The 17,848-nt window shown below is 42.4% G+C and overlaps 1 protein-coding gene across 1 annotated transcript in view; it reads right to left on the reverse strand.

Annotated features, from left to right (window-relative positions):
* Positions 1 to 559: 559 nt before the first annotated feature.
* Positions 560 to 17,848, reverse strand: part of col27a1a (collagen, type XXVII, alpha 1a) — a 366,487-nt gene continuing 349,198 nt past the window's right edge. Inside the window, exons 54-61 of the mRNA XM_045688056.1 lie at positions 15,794 to 15,811; positions 15,642 to 15,668; positions 11,774 to 11,800; positions 11,514 to 11,570; positions 11,222 to 11,390; positions 10,885 to 10,994; positions 6,849 to 7,067; positions 560 to 1,246 (exon numbers count right to left, since the gene is read on the reverse strand). Of these exons, the coding sequence (XP_045544012.1) occupies positions 1,103 to 1,246; positions 6,849 to 7,067; positions 10,885 to 10,994; positions 11,222 to 11,390; positions 11,514 to 11,570; positions 11,774 to 11,800; positions 15,642 to 15,668; positions 15,794 to 15,811 (771 nt within the window). The 3' untranslated portion in view covers positions 560 to 1,102. The remainder of the gene's footprint in view (positions 1,247 to 6,848; positions 7,068 to 10,884; positions 10,995 to 11,221; positions 11,391 to 11,513; positions 11,571 to 11,773; positions 11,801 to 15,641; positions 15,669 to 15,793; positions 15,812 to 17,848) is intronic.

Genomic DNA, 17,848 nt, shown 5'->3' on the forward strand with positions numbered 1-17,848 from the left:
ACCTCTAAAACACCTTACTCCTCACCTAAAAGAGTGTGAGCATTAGCCGAAGGTAGTGACCAGGGCTCAGTTTCCTTTAAACATCTAAATGGTTCTTACGATTAATTTAGCCATAAGATGGTTTTGGGAAACTGGGCCCTGATCCCTTATCTGACTGGCATTCAATACAGAGTATGCTATCAAGTGTTCTAAAATTACCACCACCCGACAGTATATCAAGTCTAATTGGTGTGATGATATACGCATTAATAATTATTATAGGCAGAAGGACTGAGACAATATACACTGACTGGTTGCCACTGATATCCTTTATGGCACAGAGACTAAGAGACGTGTAGGTCTCATGTTTGGGACTATGGGTAAGTAAGGACGTGCTTTAAAAAAAATACTTCACACGGATTCACATGGGCCAAGAGCGGAGTCAAGCACCAAAGGCACACAAAAAGCCTTCAGCATTATCAAAGTCAAAAATATTAAATGATCATCTAATTTTCTATTGCACTTGAAGATTATTTCTTTACATAAAATATACATGTATAAAAGTGACGCAATACGCATATATATGTACAGTATGTTTAATATTGTTCCCAATTACTTTAATTAATCTCTTGGACAGACTGTTGTTCCTTGGTATTTATTAAGTACACACTGTACGATTAAGTACACACTGCATGTATGATAACTCACTATAATTCCAAAAGTAGGGGAATTGGCAGTATCGACTTAGCCTGGATGTCCCTTAACTTAATTGTTCACAAGAGACTGTTTGGCAAAGCCTTTTCTCCAAGAAGATATCCACAGCTTGTTTTTAGTTTAAAACATTCCTGAAGAGCAAAAAATAACAAATTGTCTTCTTTAGGAGCTATTACTGTGAGAACTCCCCCATTCCTCCTTTGCTCTTCTTCTCCTCATTCTCCCCCAGCACCAAAATATCTTCCCTTTATTTCTGCAGTCTGATGAGGGGGGTGTTGAGGGAGGGGTGCAGAGGTCCTTCTTGGACAGTGCTTGAGGGAGGGAGTGGACTGTTCCATTCACCCCAACTGCATGGAGGTTCAGAAGTGAGGGTCCCTGCACACACAGCACCACTCAAACATACACACCCTTACAGGAAACACACAGGGCCAACCTCCAGGTAGTGTGATCCGAGTGTGGTCTTGGGTAAGTTATAGATGTTAACCACAGGGAGCAGGTTAGGATCCTGGGAGTGGAACACAAAATGGGTCTGGTGCCAGCGTCCATCCTTCATCTGTAATAGAGAAACAAAGAAGTCAAACTGAAAGAGTTTAAGATTTTATGATTGATATGTTGTTATTCTATTACTGTTCATTGTGCAGAAAATGGAAGTTCAGAGACTGGAGTAAGAAGAAGTAGCCCCTTTCTGATACAGAGCAGGTACTGGTCAGATACACTCCCCTCCATATTCATTTGGACAGTGAAGCTAAAATAACAAAAATGTGGCTCCATACTCCAGTATTTTTTATTTGAATTCAAATGTTTTATGAGGCGACAGTACAGAATGTCAACTTTTATTTGAGAGTATTTTCATACATATCTGTAAGCACATTAAGCATCTAGTCCCCCCATGTGAAGAATTCATAAGAATTTGGACAAATTCAATTAACCCATGATTCCTGAAATGTGAGACCTGTGTTATGTTGGCTGTAGTGACTGCACTTGTGAAAAGTGTAAACAACTAGTTGCCTCAAAAGACCAGATCATTGAACTCCTAGAGAAGAAAAGGATCCTAAAAGAACATCACGCTCTGGCTAAGAAGACTTCAAGATGGCATGCTGTTTTTGATGTGACAATTTTAAATGACCGAGAGGGTAATACAGGGTGCTCTATGAGATTGAAATCCTCTGCAGTAGCTTCTGAGGATACTACCTTGGACCACTTTCCTGTATTAACACATCCCACCGACGAGAACCAGAGTACTACTGCGTCTTTCTCTACACCATCTGAGGAAAAGTGGAATCGAGTTAGAGGTAAGAGAGGAGGAACATTCCAACGTATTCTCCCTCTGCTCTTTCGTCCAGACCTGCGGCTCTAACAGTTTTACGGCTCTGAGCCCCCCTGACTTCACCGGGGCCCTCCGACAAGGTCCTCTGGACCTGGTCCTGGGTTACTGAGCTGGCCATCCCCTGGATCAGCCCTGATAGCTGCTGCGCCTTCTTCACCACACTTTGGATGGACTGTTTCAGGTTGTCAGTGATGAGCACGCAGAGGAACTTGAAGCTTTTCACCCTCTCCACTGTGGCCCCGTTGATGTGGATGGGGGAAGGGGGTGCTCTCTCTGCTGTCTCCTGAAGTCCACAATCAGCTTGTTTTGTTGTCGTTGAGGGAATGGTTATTTTCCTGGCACCACGCCGCCAGGGCCCTCACCTCCTCCCTGTAGGCTGTCTTGTCATAGATGGTAATCAGGCCTACCACTGTTGTGTCGTCAGCAAACTTGATGATTGAGTTGGAGACGTGCGTCCTGGACGAACGGGGTGTACAGGAGGGGGCTGAGCATGCACCCTTGTGGGGCCCCCATGTTGAGGATCAGCGTGGAGGAAGTGTTTTTGCCTACCTTCCCCACCTGGGGTCGGCCAGTAAGGAATTCCAGGACCCAGTTGCACAGGGTGGGATTCAGACCCAGGTGCTTGGGCTTAGTGAATAGCTTGGAGGGCACTATGGTGATGAAGGCTGAGCTGTTGTCAATTAACCTCTATGGGCTAGGTGGGACGCTTGCATCCCACCTACTCAACAGCCAGTGTAATCCCGTGGCGCGATATTCAAATACCTTAGAAATGCTATTACTTCAATTTCTCAAACATATGACTATTTTACACCATTTTAAAGACAAGACTCTCGTTAACCTGTTAGGGCTAGGGGGCAGTATTGACACGGCTGGATAAAAAACGTACCCGATTTAATCTGGTTACTACTCCTGCCCAGTAACTAGAATATGCCTATAATTATTGGCTTTGGATAGAAAACACTCCAAAGTTTCAAAAACTGTTTGAATGGTGTCTGTGAGTATAACAGAACTCAAATGGCAGGTCAAAACCTGAGAAGATTCTGTACAGGAAGTACCCTGTCTGACCATTTCTTGGCCTTCTTTGCCATCTCTATCCATTACAAAGGATCTCTGCTGTTACGTGACACTTCCTACGGCTCACATGGTCTCTCAGAAGGCGGCAAAAAGCTGAATCCTGGCTTTGCAGGCTCTGGCTGAAAAAAAGTAGCGCGTTTCGGTAGTGTCTGGTTACAGTACTGTGAGACTCAGGCGCGTGCCCGCGTCGACCGAATGCTTTGTTTTCTTTCCTCTGTTTACCTAAACGGAGATTCCCGGTCGGAATATTATCGCTTTTTTACGAGAAAAATGGCATAAAAATGGATTTTAACCTCTATGGGCTAGGTGGGACGCTTGCTACTGAGAATATTGCAAAATGTGCTTTCACCGAAAAGCTATTTTAAAATCGGACACCTCGATTGCACAAAGGAGTTCTGTATCTATAATTCTTAAAATAATTGTTATGTTTTTTGTGAACGTTTATCGTGAGTAATTCAGTAAATTGTTAGTAAATTCCCTGGAAGTTTGCGGGGGGTATGCTAGTTCTGAACGTCACATGCTAATGTAAAAAGCTGGTTTTTGATATAAATATGAACTTGATTGAACAAAACATGCATGTATTGTATAACATAATGTCCTAGGTGTGTCATCTGGTGAAGATCATCAAAGGTTAGTGCTGCATTTAGCTGTCTTCTGGGTTTTTGTGACATTATATGCTAGCTTGAAAAATGGGTGTCTGATTATTTCTGGCTGGGTACTCTGCTGACATAATCTAATGTTTTGCTTTCGTTGTAAAGCCTTTTTGAAATCGGACAGTGTGGTTAGATTAACCTCTCTGGGCTAGGCGGCACTCACCAAACTCCGATTTACTATTAGAAAAGTTTGATTACCTTTGGTATTCTTCGTCAGAATGCATTCCCAGGACTCCTACTTCAATAACCAATGTTGGTTTGGTCCCAAATAATCCATAGTTATATCCAAATAGCGGCGTTTTGTTCGTGTGTTCAAGACACTATCTGAAGGGTAAATAAGGGTCACGCGCCCGACGCGTTTCGTGACAAAAAAATTCTAAATATTCCATTACCGTACTTCGAAGCATGTCAACCGCTGTTTAAAATCAATTTTTATGCCATTTTTCTCATAAAAAAGCGATAATATTCCGACCGGGAAAGCGTGTTTACGTTCAAAGAGAGAGAAAATAAAAACATCTCGTGCCCTCGTGCACGAGCCCCAGTCTGATGGTCCTCTGACCGGCCACTATCCAAACGCGCTAATGTTTTTAGCCAGGGGCTGCCTCGATATCATTCAGCTTTTTCCCGGGTTCTGAGAGCCTATGGGAGCCGTAGGAAGTGTCACATTACAGCAAAGATCCTCAGTCTTCAATAAACAGAGCCAAGAAGAACAAGAACTTGTCAGACAGGCCACTTCCTGTAAGGAATCTTCTCAGGTTTTTGCCTGCCATATGAGTTCTGTTATACTCACAGACACCATTCAAACAGTTTTACAAACTGTAGGGTGTTTTCTATCCAAAGCCAATAATTATATGCATATTCTAGTTACTGGGCAGGAGTAGTAACCAGATTAAATCGGGTACGTTTTTTATCCGGCCGTGCAAATACTGCCCCCTATCCCCAACAGGTTGACAGCATTCTTACATAGGTATTTATCTTGTCCAGATTGGATAGGCAGTGTGCAGTGCATTATCCGTTTGTCTGTTGGGGCAGAATGGAAATTGTAGTGGGTCTAGGGTGTCGGGTAAGGTGGAGGTGATATGATCCTTAACTAGCCTCTCAAAGCACTTAATGATGACAGAAGTGAGTGCTACGGAGTGATTGTCATTTAGTTCAGTTACCTTTGCTTTCTTGGGTACAGGAACAAGGGGGGACTTGAAGCAAGTGGGGACAACAGACTGGGATAGGGAGAGATTGAATATGTCTGTAAACACTCCTGCCAGCTGGTCTGCACATGCTCTGAGGACGCGGCTAGGGATGCCATCTGGGCCGGAGAATGAGAGCTCACTGTCCTCGTGAGCGGCAATGGCAGGCATCGGTGGCTCTGTGTTTTTGCTTGAAGTGGGCGAAGAAGGTTTTTTAGCTTGTCCGGGAGTGAGGCGTTGCTGTCCACAATGTGACTGGCTTTCCCTTTCTAATCTGTGATTGTCTGGATTCCCTGACACATACGTCTTGTGTCTGAGCCGTTGAATTGTGACTCCACTTTGTCCCTGTACTGTCGTTTTGTCTCTTTGATTGCCCATAGCTGGTCTGTTTGTACACCTTGCCGTGGTTAAATGCAGTGGTTTGTGCTTTCAGTTTTGCGCTAATGCTGCCATCGATCCACGGTTTGTGGTTTGGATAAGTTCTAATCGTCACAGTGGGAACAACATCCTCAATGCACTTCCTGATGAACTCTGTCACAGAGTCAGAGTATACATCAATACTTTATTGTCCAGGGACTGAACGTTAATGAATAATATACTCGGAAGAGGTGGATGATATGCACGCCTCCTGAGTCTGATTAGCAGCCCAGACCTTATTCCTGTTCTCCGTTGACGCAGCCCCAGGATGAATGGAATTGCCTCTGGGAGTTCAAACAAAGGATCCAATTCAGGAAAGTCCAATTTCTGATCGAAATTCTGACAAGTGACCGCCGATCTAATATCCAAAAGTTATTTTCGGTTGTAGGTAATAATGCTGGAAATATTCGGAGTAAATAATGTAAGAAATAACACAAAATATAAAATACAGCAAAGTTGGCTAGGAGCTAGAAACATGGCGACATAGCTAGCCAACTTTGCCTCGTCTGAGAATAATGTTAGCTAGCTATTAACTTAGCAACAGTAGCTAGCTTGCTTTTGGTGAAAGAATTCAACATTTTGTGTGCTGAACTGGTTAGCTGGTTTGCAGCATCACTTTGATTTCATATGAAGTATGGCTTGCTGGACAAATCCTCCTGTGACATTGTCAAACTTCAGAAATACTGCTCATTGGTTCCCAAAACACCATGTAAAATGGTATGACTAAGACTTCCTCATCAAATGTCTACATTATTTACAGATGTATTGTTTTAACTTTGATTAATTCGGCCTGTTTTAGACAACAGAATATGGAGTCCTAAAGATGGCGCTGCAATGCTTTGTTATGTCACTTGATTATGAATCTATACATCTTTTTGCTGGAATGGACGTATACTGTATATTTATGTCTCACCATGTTTTTTATTTAATACAATTTCTACTAGCTATCTTATTAAGATGAATGCACTAACTGTAAGTTGCTCTAGATAAGAGCATCTGCTAAATGACTAAAATGTAAATGTTTTACATGCAGATCTCATATTACTATATTGATTAATTTCATAATGCTTTTTATTTTAATATTGATGTCAATGTATCATTTGTACAGTTATTTGTAGATCTGACTGTAAAACCTAGCAGTACTACTTATTTATAGTGTTTTGCAAAAAAACATCATTTGTCTCTCTGAAAGGAAGAGAGTGATAGATTTCAAGCAATCATTGAACAACCCCATGTCATGATAAGTAGTGAAAAAACACATCAAACTCTTTAATAAGTTATTTTAACAATAAAAGCTAATTGACCATATCTGAAAATGGATACGGTATATATAGCGTTTTGGAAAGAAACTCTTCATCTGGAGGGGAGTATATTTTCCATACCCCTAATGGTTAGAATCAGGGGTAGGGTAGTGTAAACTGATCCTAGATTTGTGGTGAGAGGCAACTTCTACTTCAAGCTCAGAGAGTGCACTCCACTGAGAGAACATGGCAGCCGTACCCAACAGGAATCCTCGATGATGTGAGGCTCCATCTCTCCTCCTGCCTCAATGATCTCCCCACTCCACGCCATGAAATGCACAGACCCCTGTGAAGGAGGCTGGTCCTCAGAGGTCCTCCAGATAGGTACGTTCAGGCAGTGGATAGTCACATGTTGCACCGCCTCTGAGCTCAAGAGATGCAGGAAGTTCATCTGGACACGCCCAACACCAATCTCCAGCTGCATTGTCAATAAAGAGGATGACAGTTGCTCAAAACAAATATAATAAAATATCATAATATATAAATATACAGTTGAAGTCGGAAGTTTACATACACCTTTACCAAAAACATTTCAACTCAGTTTTCACAATTCCTGACATTTAATCCTAGTAAAAATGCCCTGTATTAGGTCAGTTAGGATCACCACTTTATTTTAAGAATGTGAAATGTCAGAATAATAGTAGGGAGAATTATTTATTTCAGCTTTTATTTCTTTCATCACATTACCAGTGGATCAGCAGTTTACATACACTCAATTCGTATTTGGTAGCATTGCCTTTAAATTGTTTAACTTGGGTCAAAGTTTCGGGTAGCCTTCCACAAGCTTCCCACAATAAGTTGGGTGAAGTTTGGCCCATTCCTCCTGACAGAGCTAGTGTAACTGAGTCAGGTTTGTAGGCCTCCTTGCTCATACACACCTTTTCAGTTCTGCCCACAAATGTTCTATAGGACTGAGGTCAGGGCTTTGTGATGGCCACTCCAATACCTTGACTTTGTTATCCTTAAGCCATTTTGCTACAACTTTGGAAGTATGCTTGGGGTCATTGTCCATTTGGAAGACACCATTCATGACCAAGCTTTAACTTCCTGACTGATGTCTTGAGCTGTTGCTTCAATATATTCACATCATTTCCCTCCCTCATGATACCATCTATTTTGTGAAGTGCACCAGTCCCTCCTGCAGCAAAGCACCCCCACAACATGATGCTGACACCGATTTATTTAGAATATATATCCACAGTAAAACGAGTCCTATATCGACATAACCCGAAAGGCCGCTCAGCAAGGAAGAGGCTACTGCTGCAAAACCGCCATAAAAAAGTCAGACTACGGTTTGCAACTGCACATGGGGACAAAGATCGTACTTTTGGAGAAATGTCCTCTGGTCTGTGGAAACGAAAAAAAGAAAACTGTTTGGCCATAATGACAATCGTTATGTTTGGAGGAAAAAGGGGGATGCTTGCAAGCTGAAGAACACCATCCCAACCGTGAAGCACGGGGGTGTCAGCATGATGTTGTGGGGGTGCTTTGCTGCAGGAGGGACTAGTGCACTTCACAAAATAGATGGCATTACAAAGCCCTGACCTCAATCCTATAGAACATTTGTGGGCAGAACTGAAAAGGCGTGTATGAATAAGGAGGCCTAGAAACCTAACTCAGTTACACCAGCTCTGTCAGGATGAATGGGCCAAACTTCACCCAACTTATTGTCGGAAGCATATGGAAGGCTACCTGAATCTTTGACCCAAGTTAACCTGTTGGGGATAGGGGGCAGGATTTGCACGGCCGGATACAAAACGTACCCGATTTAAACTGGTTACTACTCTTGCCCAGAAACGAGAATATGCATATAATTAGTAGATTTGCATACACTCTAAAGTTTCTAAAACTGTTTGAATGGTGTCTGTGAATATAACAGAACTCATATCGCAGGCCAAAACCTGAGAAGATTCCATACAGGAAGTGCCCTGTCTGATAATTTGTTCTCCTTCTGTGGCATCTCTATCGAAAATACAGCATCTCTGCTGTAATGTGACATTTTCTAAGGCTTCCATTGGCTCTCAGAAGGCACCAGAAAGTGGAATGAGATGTCTGCAGTCTCTGGTCGAAGTACAGCAGCTCTGTTTGTTACTGGTCAGGCTGGGGACAGTGACACTGGAGATGCGCGTTCATGAGAATTCTCCATTTTGTTCTTTCAGCCTTTGAATGAATACAACGTCGCCCGGTTGGAATATTATCGCTATTTTACGAGAAAAATCGCATAAAAATTGATTTTAAACAGCGTTTGACATGCTTCGAAGTACGGTAATGGAATATTTTGAATTTATTTCTCACGAAATGCGCTCGTGCGTCACACTACGGATAGTTACCTGAACGCATGAACAAAACGGCGGTATTTGGATATAACTATGGATTATTTGGAACCAAAACAACATTTGTTGTTGAAGTAGAAGTCCTGGGAGTGCATTCTGACGAAGAACAACAAAGGTAATCCAATTTTTCTTATAGTAAATCTGAGTTTGGTGAGCCCCAAACTTGGTGGGTGTCAAATTAGCTAGCCGTGATGGCCGGGCTATGCACTCAGAATATTGCAAAATGTGCTTTCGCCGAAAAGCTATTTTAAAATCTGACACCGCGATTGCATAAAAGAGTTCTGTATCTATAATTCTTAAAATAATTGTTATGTATTTTGTGAACGTTAATCGTGAGTAATTTAGTAAATTCACCGGAAGTTTGCGGTGGGTATGCTAGTTCTGAACATCACATGCTAATGTAAAAAGCTGGTTTTTGATATAAATATGAACTTGATTGAACAAAACATGCATGTATTGTATAACATAATGTCCTAGGAGTGTCATCTGATGAAGATCATCAAAGGTTAGTGCTGCATTTAGCTGTGGTTTTGGTTTTTGTGACATATATGCTTGCTTTGAAAATGCTGTGTGATTATTTTTTGCAGGGTACTCTCCTGACATAATCTAATGTTTTGCTTTTGCTGTAAAGCCTTTTTGAAATCGGACAATGTGGTTAGATTAACGAGAGTCTTGTCTTTAAAATGGTGTAAAATAGTCATATGTTTGAGAAATTGAAGTTATAGCATTTATGAGGTATTTGTGTTTCGCGCCACGCAATTCCACTGGCCCAGGGAGGTTAAACAATTTAAAGGCAATGCTACCAAATACTAATTGAGTGTATGTAAACTTCTGACCCACTGGGAATGTGATGAAAGAAATAAAAGCTGAAATACATTCTTCTCCCTACTATTATTCTGACATTTCACATTAAAGTGGTGATCCTAACTGACCTAAGACAGGGAATTTTTTACTAAGATTAAATGTCAGGAATTGTGAAAAACTGAATTTAAATATAGTTGGCTAAGGTGGATGTAAACTTCCGACTTCAACTGTATGTGAGAATGCTGTTCGTTGACTACAGATCAGCGTTTAACACTATCGTGTACTCATTGCTCATCACTAAGCTAAGGACTCTGGGACTAAACACCTCCCTCTGCAACTGGATGTTGGACTTTGAGGCTTCCCCCAGGTGGTAACGGTAGGCAACAACACATCAGCCATGCTGATCCTCAACATGGGGGCCCCTCAGAGGTGTGTGATTAGTCCCCTCCTGTACTCCCTGTTCACCCACGACTGCATGGCCACGCATGACTCCAACACCATCAATACGTTTTCTGATGACACAACAGTGGCCTGATCACCAACAACGATGAGACAGCCGAATGGGAGGAGGTCAGAGACCTGGCAGTGTGGTGCCAGGACAACAACCTCTCCCTCAACATGAGAAAGACAAAGGAGCTTATCATGGACTACAGGAAAAGGAGGGCCGAGCACGCCCACATTCACATCGACGGGCTGTAGTGGAGCGGGTCGAGAGCTTCAAGTTCCTTGGTGTCCACATCACTAACACATGAAGACAGTCATGAAGAGGGCACGACAACGCCTATTCCCCCTCAGGAGACTGAAAAGATTTGTCATGGGTCCTCAGATCCTCAAACATTTCTACAGCTGCATCATCAAGAGCATCCTGACTGGTTGCATCACTGCTTGGTATGGCAACTGCTCGGCATCTGACCGCATTTCATGGTAAGGTCTACACCTGTTGTTTTCGGCGCATTTGACAAATAACATTTGATTTGAAACTCTTTTGCCAATTGAATGGAAACCTAGCTACTATTCATGAAATACTGTGGTATCATATATTCAATGTGACTGGTTGTAGTATGACTGGTGATGTATGATCGGTGATGTCTGCAGTACCTTGGACACCGTGACAGGTTTTAGGCAGGTCTGCCCTCCACCTGTGAAGTTACAGGTGACCTCTATTGTATCTGAGGAGTAGCCCAGGTTTGGGTCAATCCAATAAGTGCCTAGGGAGAGAAAAGAGTAATTTACTAAACACACTCTTTCCCATTCTTCTTCTCCCTCTTGTGCACACACACACACACACACACACACACACACACACACACACACACACACACACACACACACACACACACACACACACACACACACACACACACACACACACACACACACACACACACACACACACACACACACACACACACACACACACACAGAGTCCTCTCACCATCGTTCATTTTCTGTTCAGAGCTGTGGAGGTCCCTGCAAATGCGGGCGGGGTTATCGCTGGTGCCCAGTGGATTTTTCAGGCTCTGGATCAGGTTACTAAGGTAGTGGAGGGTCTTAATGATCTCTGTAACCTGGTCTAGCATAGGCATGTCCATAACTAGCCAATTCTGCGCAGAGATAGAGAAATTAATTTGTAGCAGTCTACAGTAAATCAAAAAACATGAATGGATGACTATACATGAGAATAAATGGCTATGTTCACAGCTTATTGACAGTATCATGGTACTGACCTCAGTCCTAAGTGGGGTGTTTATAGACTCAAACACCTGAAGGGAACCGTCCTGTTTCTGAATAAGAAAACGGCACAGACAACATAATGTAACATTACACTGTCATAGGATGTACTGTATAGGAACACAACGTGTTTGGTGCTGTAGCGATGGCCATAGTCAATTGTCACATAGTTGATGATGGCCATAGTCACAGTAGCTAATGTTTTGGTGAAAGGTCTAGTGTATTTAGTGTATTGAAGAGATGTACAATAACTTACAAATGACAGAGGGACACCAGGAGGACCCTAGAGAAAATAGAACAACCAGTCAGGAGGAATAACGCTACAGATCACCTAAAGTAACCCAGATGGAGTATGCTCCAACACAGTTGGATTGCAGGAACTATCAAGAAATTAGCCCTTATAAAGGACTAATCTTGCAATGTAGTCCTTGATTAGGCCCATCTGAATTCTTCGGTTGGAAGTTTCCTTAAGTTGTTCTGCGTCCAACCAGGTACCTTTGGCAAAATATTCTCTTACATTTTTTTTAATAAACAGTTTTCGTGTGTGATAAAAAAATGATCAGTCACAATAGTGGTTCGAGATGCTACTTTCCAACATGCTAAGAGCAGGGAGTTTTGAGAATGCACTGTGAACAAAGCTGTTGTTATCCTGTTGGGGCTCGGGGGCAGTATTGAGACATTTTGAAAAAAATATGTGCCCATTTTTAACTGCCTCCTACACCAACTCAGAAGCTAGGATATGCATATTATTAACACATTCGGATAGAAAACGCTCTGAATTTTCTAAAACAGTTTGAATGGTGTCTGTAAGTATAACAAAACTCATATTGCAGGCAAAAACCTGTGAAAAATAGATTTTAAAAAATGTGAATTTTGTGACTGTACTATTTAGTGTCATTGTTTTATAGATACCATAGTGAGAAAGGATTCATTTCGCAACACCTACGGCTTCCACTAGATGTCAACGATCTTTATAAAGTTGTTTGAAGCGTCTATGATAAACAGAGAGCAAATTAGAATCCAAGGAAGTTGACATGTCATCACTTCATTTTTTGCGCCTGCGCATAAATCTGAGAAACGTGAGTTTTGTCTTCATTGTTTATCTCGACATAGGATAGGTTGTGTGAAAATATTACTGATGTTTAACGTTAAAAATGGACCAAAAGATTAATGCTAAACAACATTTGACATGTTTGAACGAACATAAATAGATTATTTACTAGGTTTTTTTAGCTTTTCGGCGTGATTTTACAGTCCCCCACCACGTTTTGTGGGAGCATAATGAACGCTAAGTACTTGGTGTTATTTGGACATAAATTATGAACTTTGTCAAAAGAAACCACATTTGTTCCGGACCTGTGATGCCTTCCGGACCTGGGATGCCAGTCTTCTGATGGAGATAATCAAAGGTAAGGGGATATTTACAATGTTTTTATCGATTTTAGATGATGCTAACTGTATAGCATAGCCTGTTGTTCTTAGCATAGCACCCCGTTTATTGCAAAATGTGATTTCCCAGTAAAGTTATTTTGAGATCTGGCCATTCGGTAGCAATTACGAGATGATAATATATTATTCTTTGAATGACAATATTATAATTTACCAATGTTTTCGAATAGTAATTTTGTTATGTTCACCGGAAGCATTTCAGAGAAGAAAAAATCTGAATTTCACGCTACTGTAAAATGCTGTTTTTGGATATAAATATGAACTTGATGGAACAAAAAATGCATGTATTGTATAACATAATGTCCTAGGAGTGTCATCTGATGGAGATTGACAAAAGTTAGTGCATAATTCAAGCTGGTTTCTGCTTTTGGTGACGCCTGACCTTGAATTGAAAATGGATGTTTGTACTTTTGTGGCTATGTACTGTCCTAACATAATCTAACTTTATGCTTTTGCCGTAAAGCCTCTTTGAAAATCGAACAATGTGGTTAGATTAAGGAGATGTTTATCATTTAAATTGTGTAAAATAGTTGATTGTTTGAGAAATTGAAATTATTAGATTTTTGATGTTTTGAATTTCCAGCCTTGTTAGCAATCCCGGCTCGGGGTTCATTGCTAACCTGTAGCCCCAACAGGTTATGAAAAACTGGAGCCCTTCAAAATTGAAAGTGAGAGCAAATTAGGGTGACATGTTAAATAACCATGTCAAAATTGTGTTTGACTCCAGGTGAGAGTAATTGGATGCATGGGACCAGGAAAAAGATGAAAAATTGTTCCTGGCGCGCCTGCCTTTACCGCCTCAAATAGCCGACCAATCAGCCTGTCACCAACCCTTAGTAAAATTTAGAAAAAATGGTGTTTGACCAGATACAATACTATTTTACAGTAAACACATTGACAAAAGACTTTCAGCACGCTTATAGGGAAGGACATTACACAAGTGACTGATGATTGGCTGAGAGAAATTGATGATAAAAATATTGTGGGGCTGTTTGGTTAGACTTCAGTGCGGCTTTTGACATTATCCATCAGCCTGTTGCTGGAAAAACGTGTGTTATGGCTTTATACCCCCTGCTATATTGTGGATAAAGAGTTACCTGTCTAACAGAACACAAAGGGTGTTCTTTAATGGAAACCTCTCAAACAAGATCCAGGTATAATCAGGAATTCCCCAGGGCAGCTGTCTAGGCCACTTACTTTTTTCAAATTTTATTAACGACATGTCACTGGCTTTAAATAAAGACTAAACTGCTTGGAGTAACCATGGATTGTAAACTGTCATGGTCAAAACATATTGATACAACAGTAGCTAGGATTGGGAGAAGTCTGTCTATAATAAAGTGCTGCTCTTCATTCTTAACAGCACTATCAGCAAGGCAGGTACTACAGGCCCTAGTTTTGTCGCACCTGGACTACTGTTCAGTCATGTGGTCAGGTGTCACAATGAGTGACTTAGGAAAATTGCAATTGGCTCGGGTCAGGGCCAGATAGGCCTATCTCGTACATGCCCTTATATTAGTCATCTGTCAAAAAGAGGGTGTCTTGTCCTGCTCCTGAAATCTGCTCCGGCATTCATCCCATTTATCAGCAACAGAGCATTAGGGTACGTGCATGTCTGACATCAATGTGTGTGCAATTACAATGATAGTTTAATATGGTAAATTTCCCCAAAATGTATTCAACATAAACACACTGTTGACACGTAGGCTACGGTGTAATTGACTGTTTTTCCTTGTGTGCAGGTTTTGTGGGTATTGACGCTTATGTTGTTATAATAACTAGCCATAAAATAACTACCGTGGTAGGTTTCGTGGGTTTTTACACTCCCATGTAGGTGTCATAACCAGCCATAAAATAACTACCGTGGTAGGTTTTGTGGGTTTTTACACTCTTTTGTAGGTGTCATAACCAGCCATAAAATAACTGCCGTGGTAGGTTTTGTGGGTTTTTACACTCTTATGAAGGTGTCATAACCAGCCATAAAATAACTGCCGTGGTAGGTTTCGTGGGTTTTTACACTCTTATGTAGCTGTCATAACCAGCCATAAAATAACTACCGTGGTAGGTTTTGTGGGTTTTTACACTCTTATGTAGGTGTCATAACCAGCCATAAAATAACTGCCGTGGTAGGTTTCGTGGGTTTTTACACTCATGTAGGTGTCATAACCAGCCATAAAATAACTACCGTGGTAGGTTTTTACACTCCCATGTAGGTGTCATAACCAGGCATAAAGTAACTACCGTGGTAGGTTTCGTGGGTCTTTACACTCTTATGTAGGTGTCATAACCAGGCATAAAGTAACTACCGTGGTAGGTTTCGTGGGTTTTTACACTCTTATGTAGGTGTCATAACCAGGCATAAAGTAACTACCATGGTAGGTTTCGTGGGTTTTTACACTCTCATGGAGGTGTCATAACCAGCCATAAAATAACTACCGTGGTAGGTTTTGTGGGTTTTTATACTCTTATGTAGGTGTCATAACCAGGCATAAAATAACACAATATATGTCACAACAGGTGTAAACATGTGTTATGATGCGTTATGTCAGCTGTTATGACATATTATGACATGGTTATAACGTGCTTTGCCACTGGGTGTCAAGTAAAGTGTTAGCCAAATGAGGTTAACACACTAACAAAGTATGCTAGATTGAGTTAGGAAGGTGAAGACTTACTGGAGGTCCCGGGGGTCCTGGAAGACCCTGTGAAACAACAAAATCACAAAACATCTCAATCCGGTAGTGATAAATGCCTTTTTTAAGCCTAACATTGGAGGGTTTTTAAATCAGTTTAATTATTTAAAACATCCTGTACTGCAAACACATACCTTTGGTCCTTGTAATCCCTGTTGATGAGCAAGAAGGAAAGAGAAAAAAATACGTAAATTCTGGGTACACCCAGGAAAAAAGGTACCTACAGTAGTTGTCACTGGGGTTCCCTACTTGTCACTGAGGTGGTACCCTGTAAGGTACGTCAATATTATACCTTTAGTCAGCAGTATATCATATTACATATTACCCTTATAGGTTGTATTTGCAAAGAGGCAATTGTGTACCTCTTGGGTGACGAAATAGTACCTTTCTCACAGGTACAAATGTGCACCTACAGAAATGGTACACATTAGCTTTTTTAGGGTGCCACTACAGCCCTTTTGATACACTTTTATTTAACCAGGGAAAAACACATTGAGATTAATTAAATAAATAGCAAATATTATATACACAATCAAACAAAACAAACACATTTATTGTAACGTATGTCTGAAGAATGGGACCAAGGCGCAGCGTGTGGATCGTTCCACATTTTATTTAAACTGTGAAACTATGCAAGGCATACAAATAAACTCATAAACAAAACAACAAACCGTGACGAAGAGGTGCAACACACACTTACTCAAAATAATCTCCCACAAAACCTAGTGGGAAAACCAACAACTTAAATATGATCCCCAATTAGAGACAACGATGACCAGCTGCCTCTAATTGGAGATCACCCCCCCCCCAAAAATCGAAATACAGAAATTAGAACCCCACATAGAAATACAGAAACTAGACAAAACCCCAACATAGAAAAAATAAACTAGAACCAACATAGAAATAAATAAACTAGACAAAACCCCCTGTCACGCCTTGACCTACTCTACCATAGAAAATAAACGTTTTCTATGGTCAGAACGTGACAGTAACCCCCAAAGGTGCGGACTTCGAACGCAAAACCCTAAACAACAAAAAAAAAAAACAGGGAGGGTTAGGGTGGGTGTCTAATGTCGGTGGCGGCTCTGGTGCAGGACGAAGAACCTTCTCATCCTGCTAATCCCCCAGCATAGGAGGTGGCTCCGGTTCGGGGCGTAGCCCCCGCTCCGTCAGCTGATCCCTCCGCTTTCGTGTCACCGGACCGGGGGCCGCTGCCGGAGGCTCCGGACCGGGGGCCGTCTCAGGAGGCTCCGGACCATGGGCCGTCGCCGGAAGTGGGAACTGTCGCCGGAAGCTCCGGACTGGGAACTGTCGCCGGAAGCTCCGGACTGGGAACTGTCGCCGGAAGCTCCGGACTGGGAACTGTCGCCGGAAGCTCCGGACTGGGAACTGTCGCCGGAAGCTCCGGACTGGGAACTGTTGCCGGAAGCTCTGGACTGGGCAGGCGCACTGGAAGCCTGATGTGTGGGGCTGGCACAGGTGGTGCCAGACTGGTAACATGCACCTCAGGGTGAGTGCGGGGAGCAGGAACAGGACACTCCGGACTGGAGAGACTCACTGAAGGCCTAGTACATGGAGCCGGGACAGGTGGCCCAAGACTGGTGACACACACTTCAGGGCGAGTGTGAGGAGCAGGAACAGGGCGTACTGGGCTGTGGAGGTGCACTGGAGGTCTGGAGCTTAGTGCTGGCACAATCCGTCCTGGCTGGATGCTCACTTTAGCCCGGAAAGTATGGGGCACTGGCACAGGACGCACTGGGCTGTGAATGCGCACTGGAGACACCGTGCGTATCACCGCAAAACATGGTGCCTGACAGGTCACACGCTCCCCACGGTGAGTACGGAGAGTTGGCACAGGACGTACTGGGCTGTGAATGCGCACTGGAGACATGGTGCGTATAGCCGGCCTCCTTTGTACCAGAACTTTAACACACTTCTTGGGATGAGTACGGGGAGCTGACTCAGGTGGCATCTGACGGCTAACATGCTCCTCAGGGAAAATGCCGTACATACTACGCCAAACCAACAGCTCTCTCGCTCTCATCACCCTCCTCCACTATCTCACAGTACTCCTAGCTCAGTCTCTCCCAATATTCCTCTTCGCTCTCAGACTCACCCCTCGGTTTCGCCAACCAACCCGTGTGCCCCCCCAAAATGTTTTATTGGGGCTGCCTCTCGTGCTTCCGTCG

This window comes from Salmo salar, chromosome ssa01, assembly GCF_905237065.1.
Source record: "Salmo salar chromosome ssa01, Ssal_v3.1, whole genome shotgun sequence".
Lineage (NCBI taxonomy): Eukaryota > Metazoa > Chordata > Actinopteri > Salmoniformes > Salmonidae > Salmo > Salmo salar.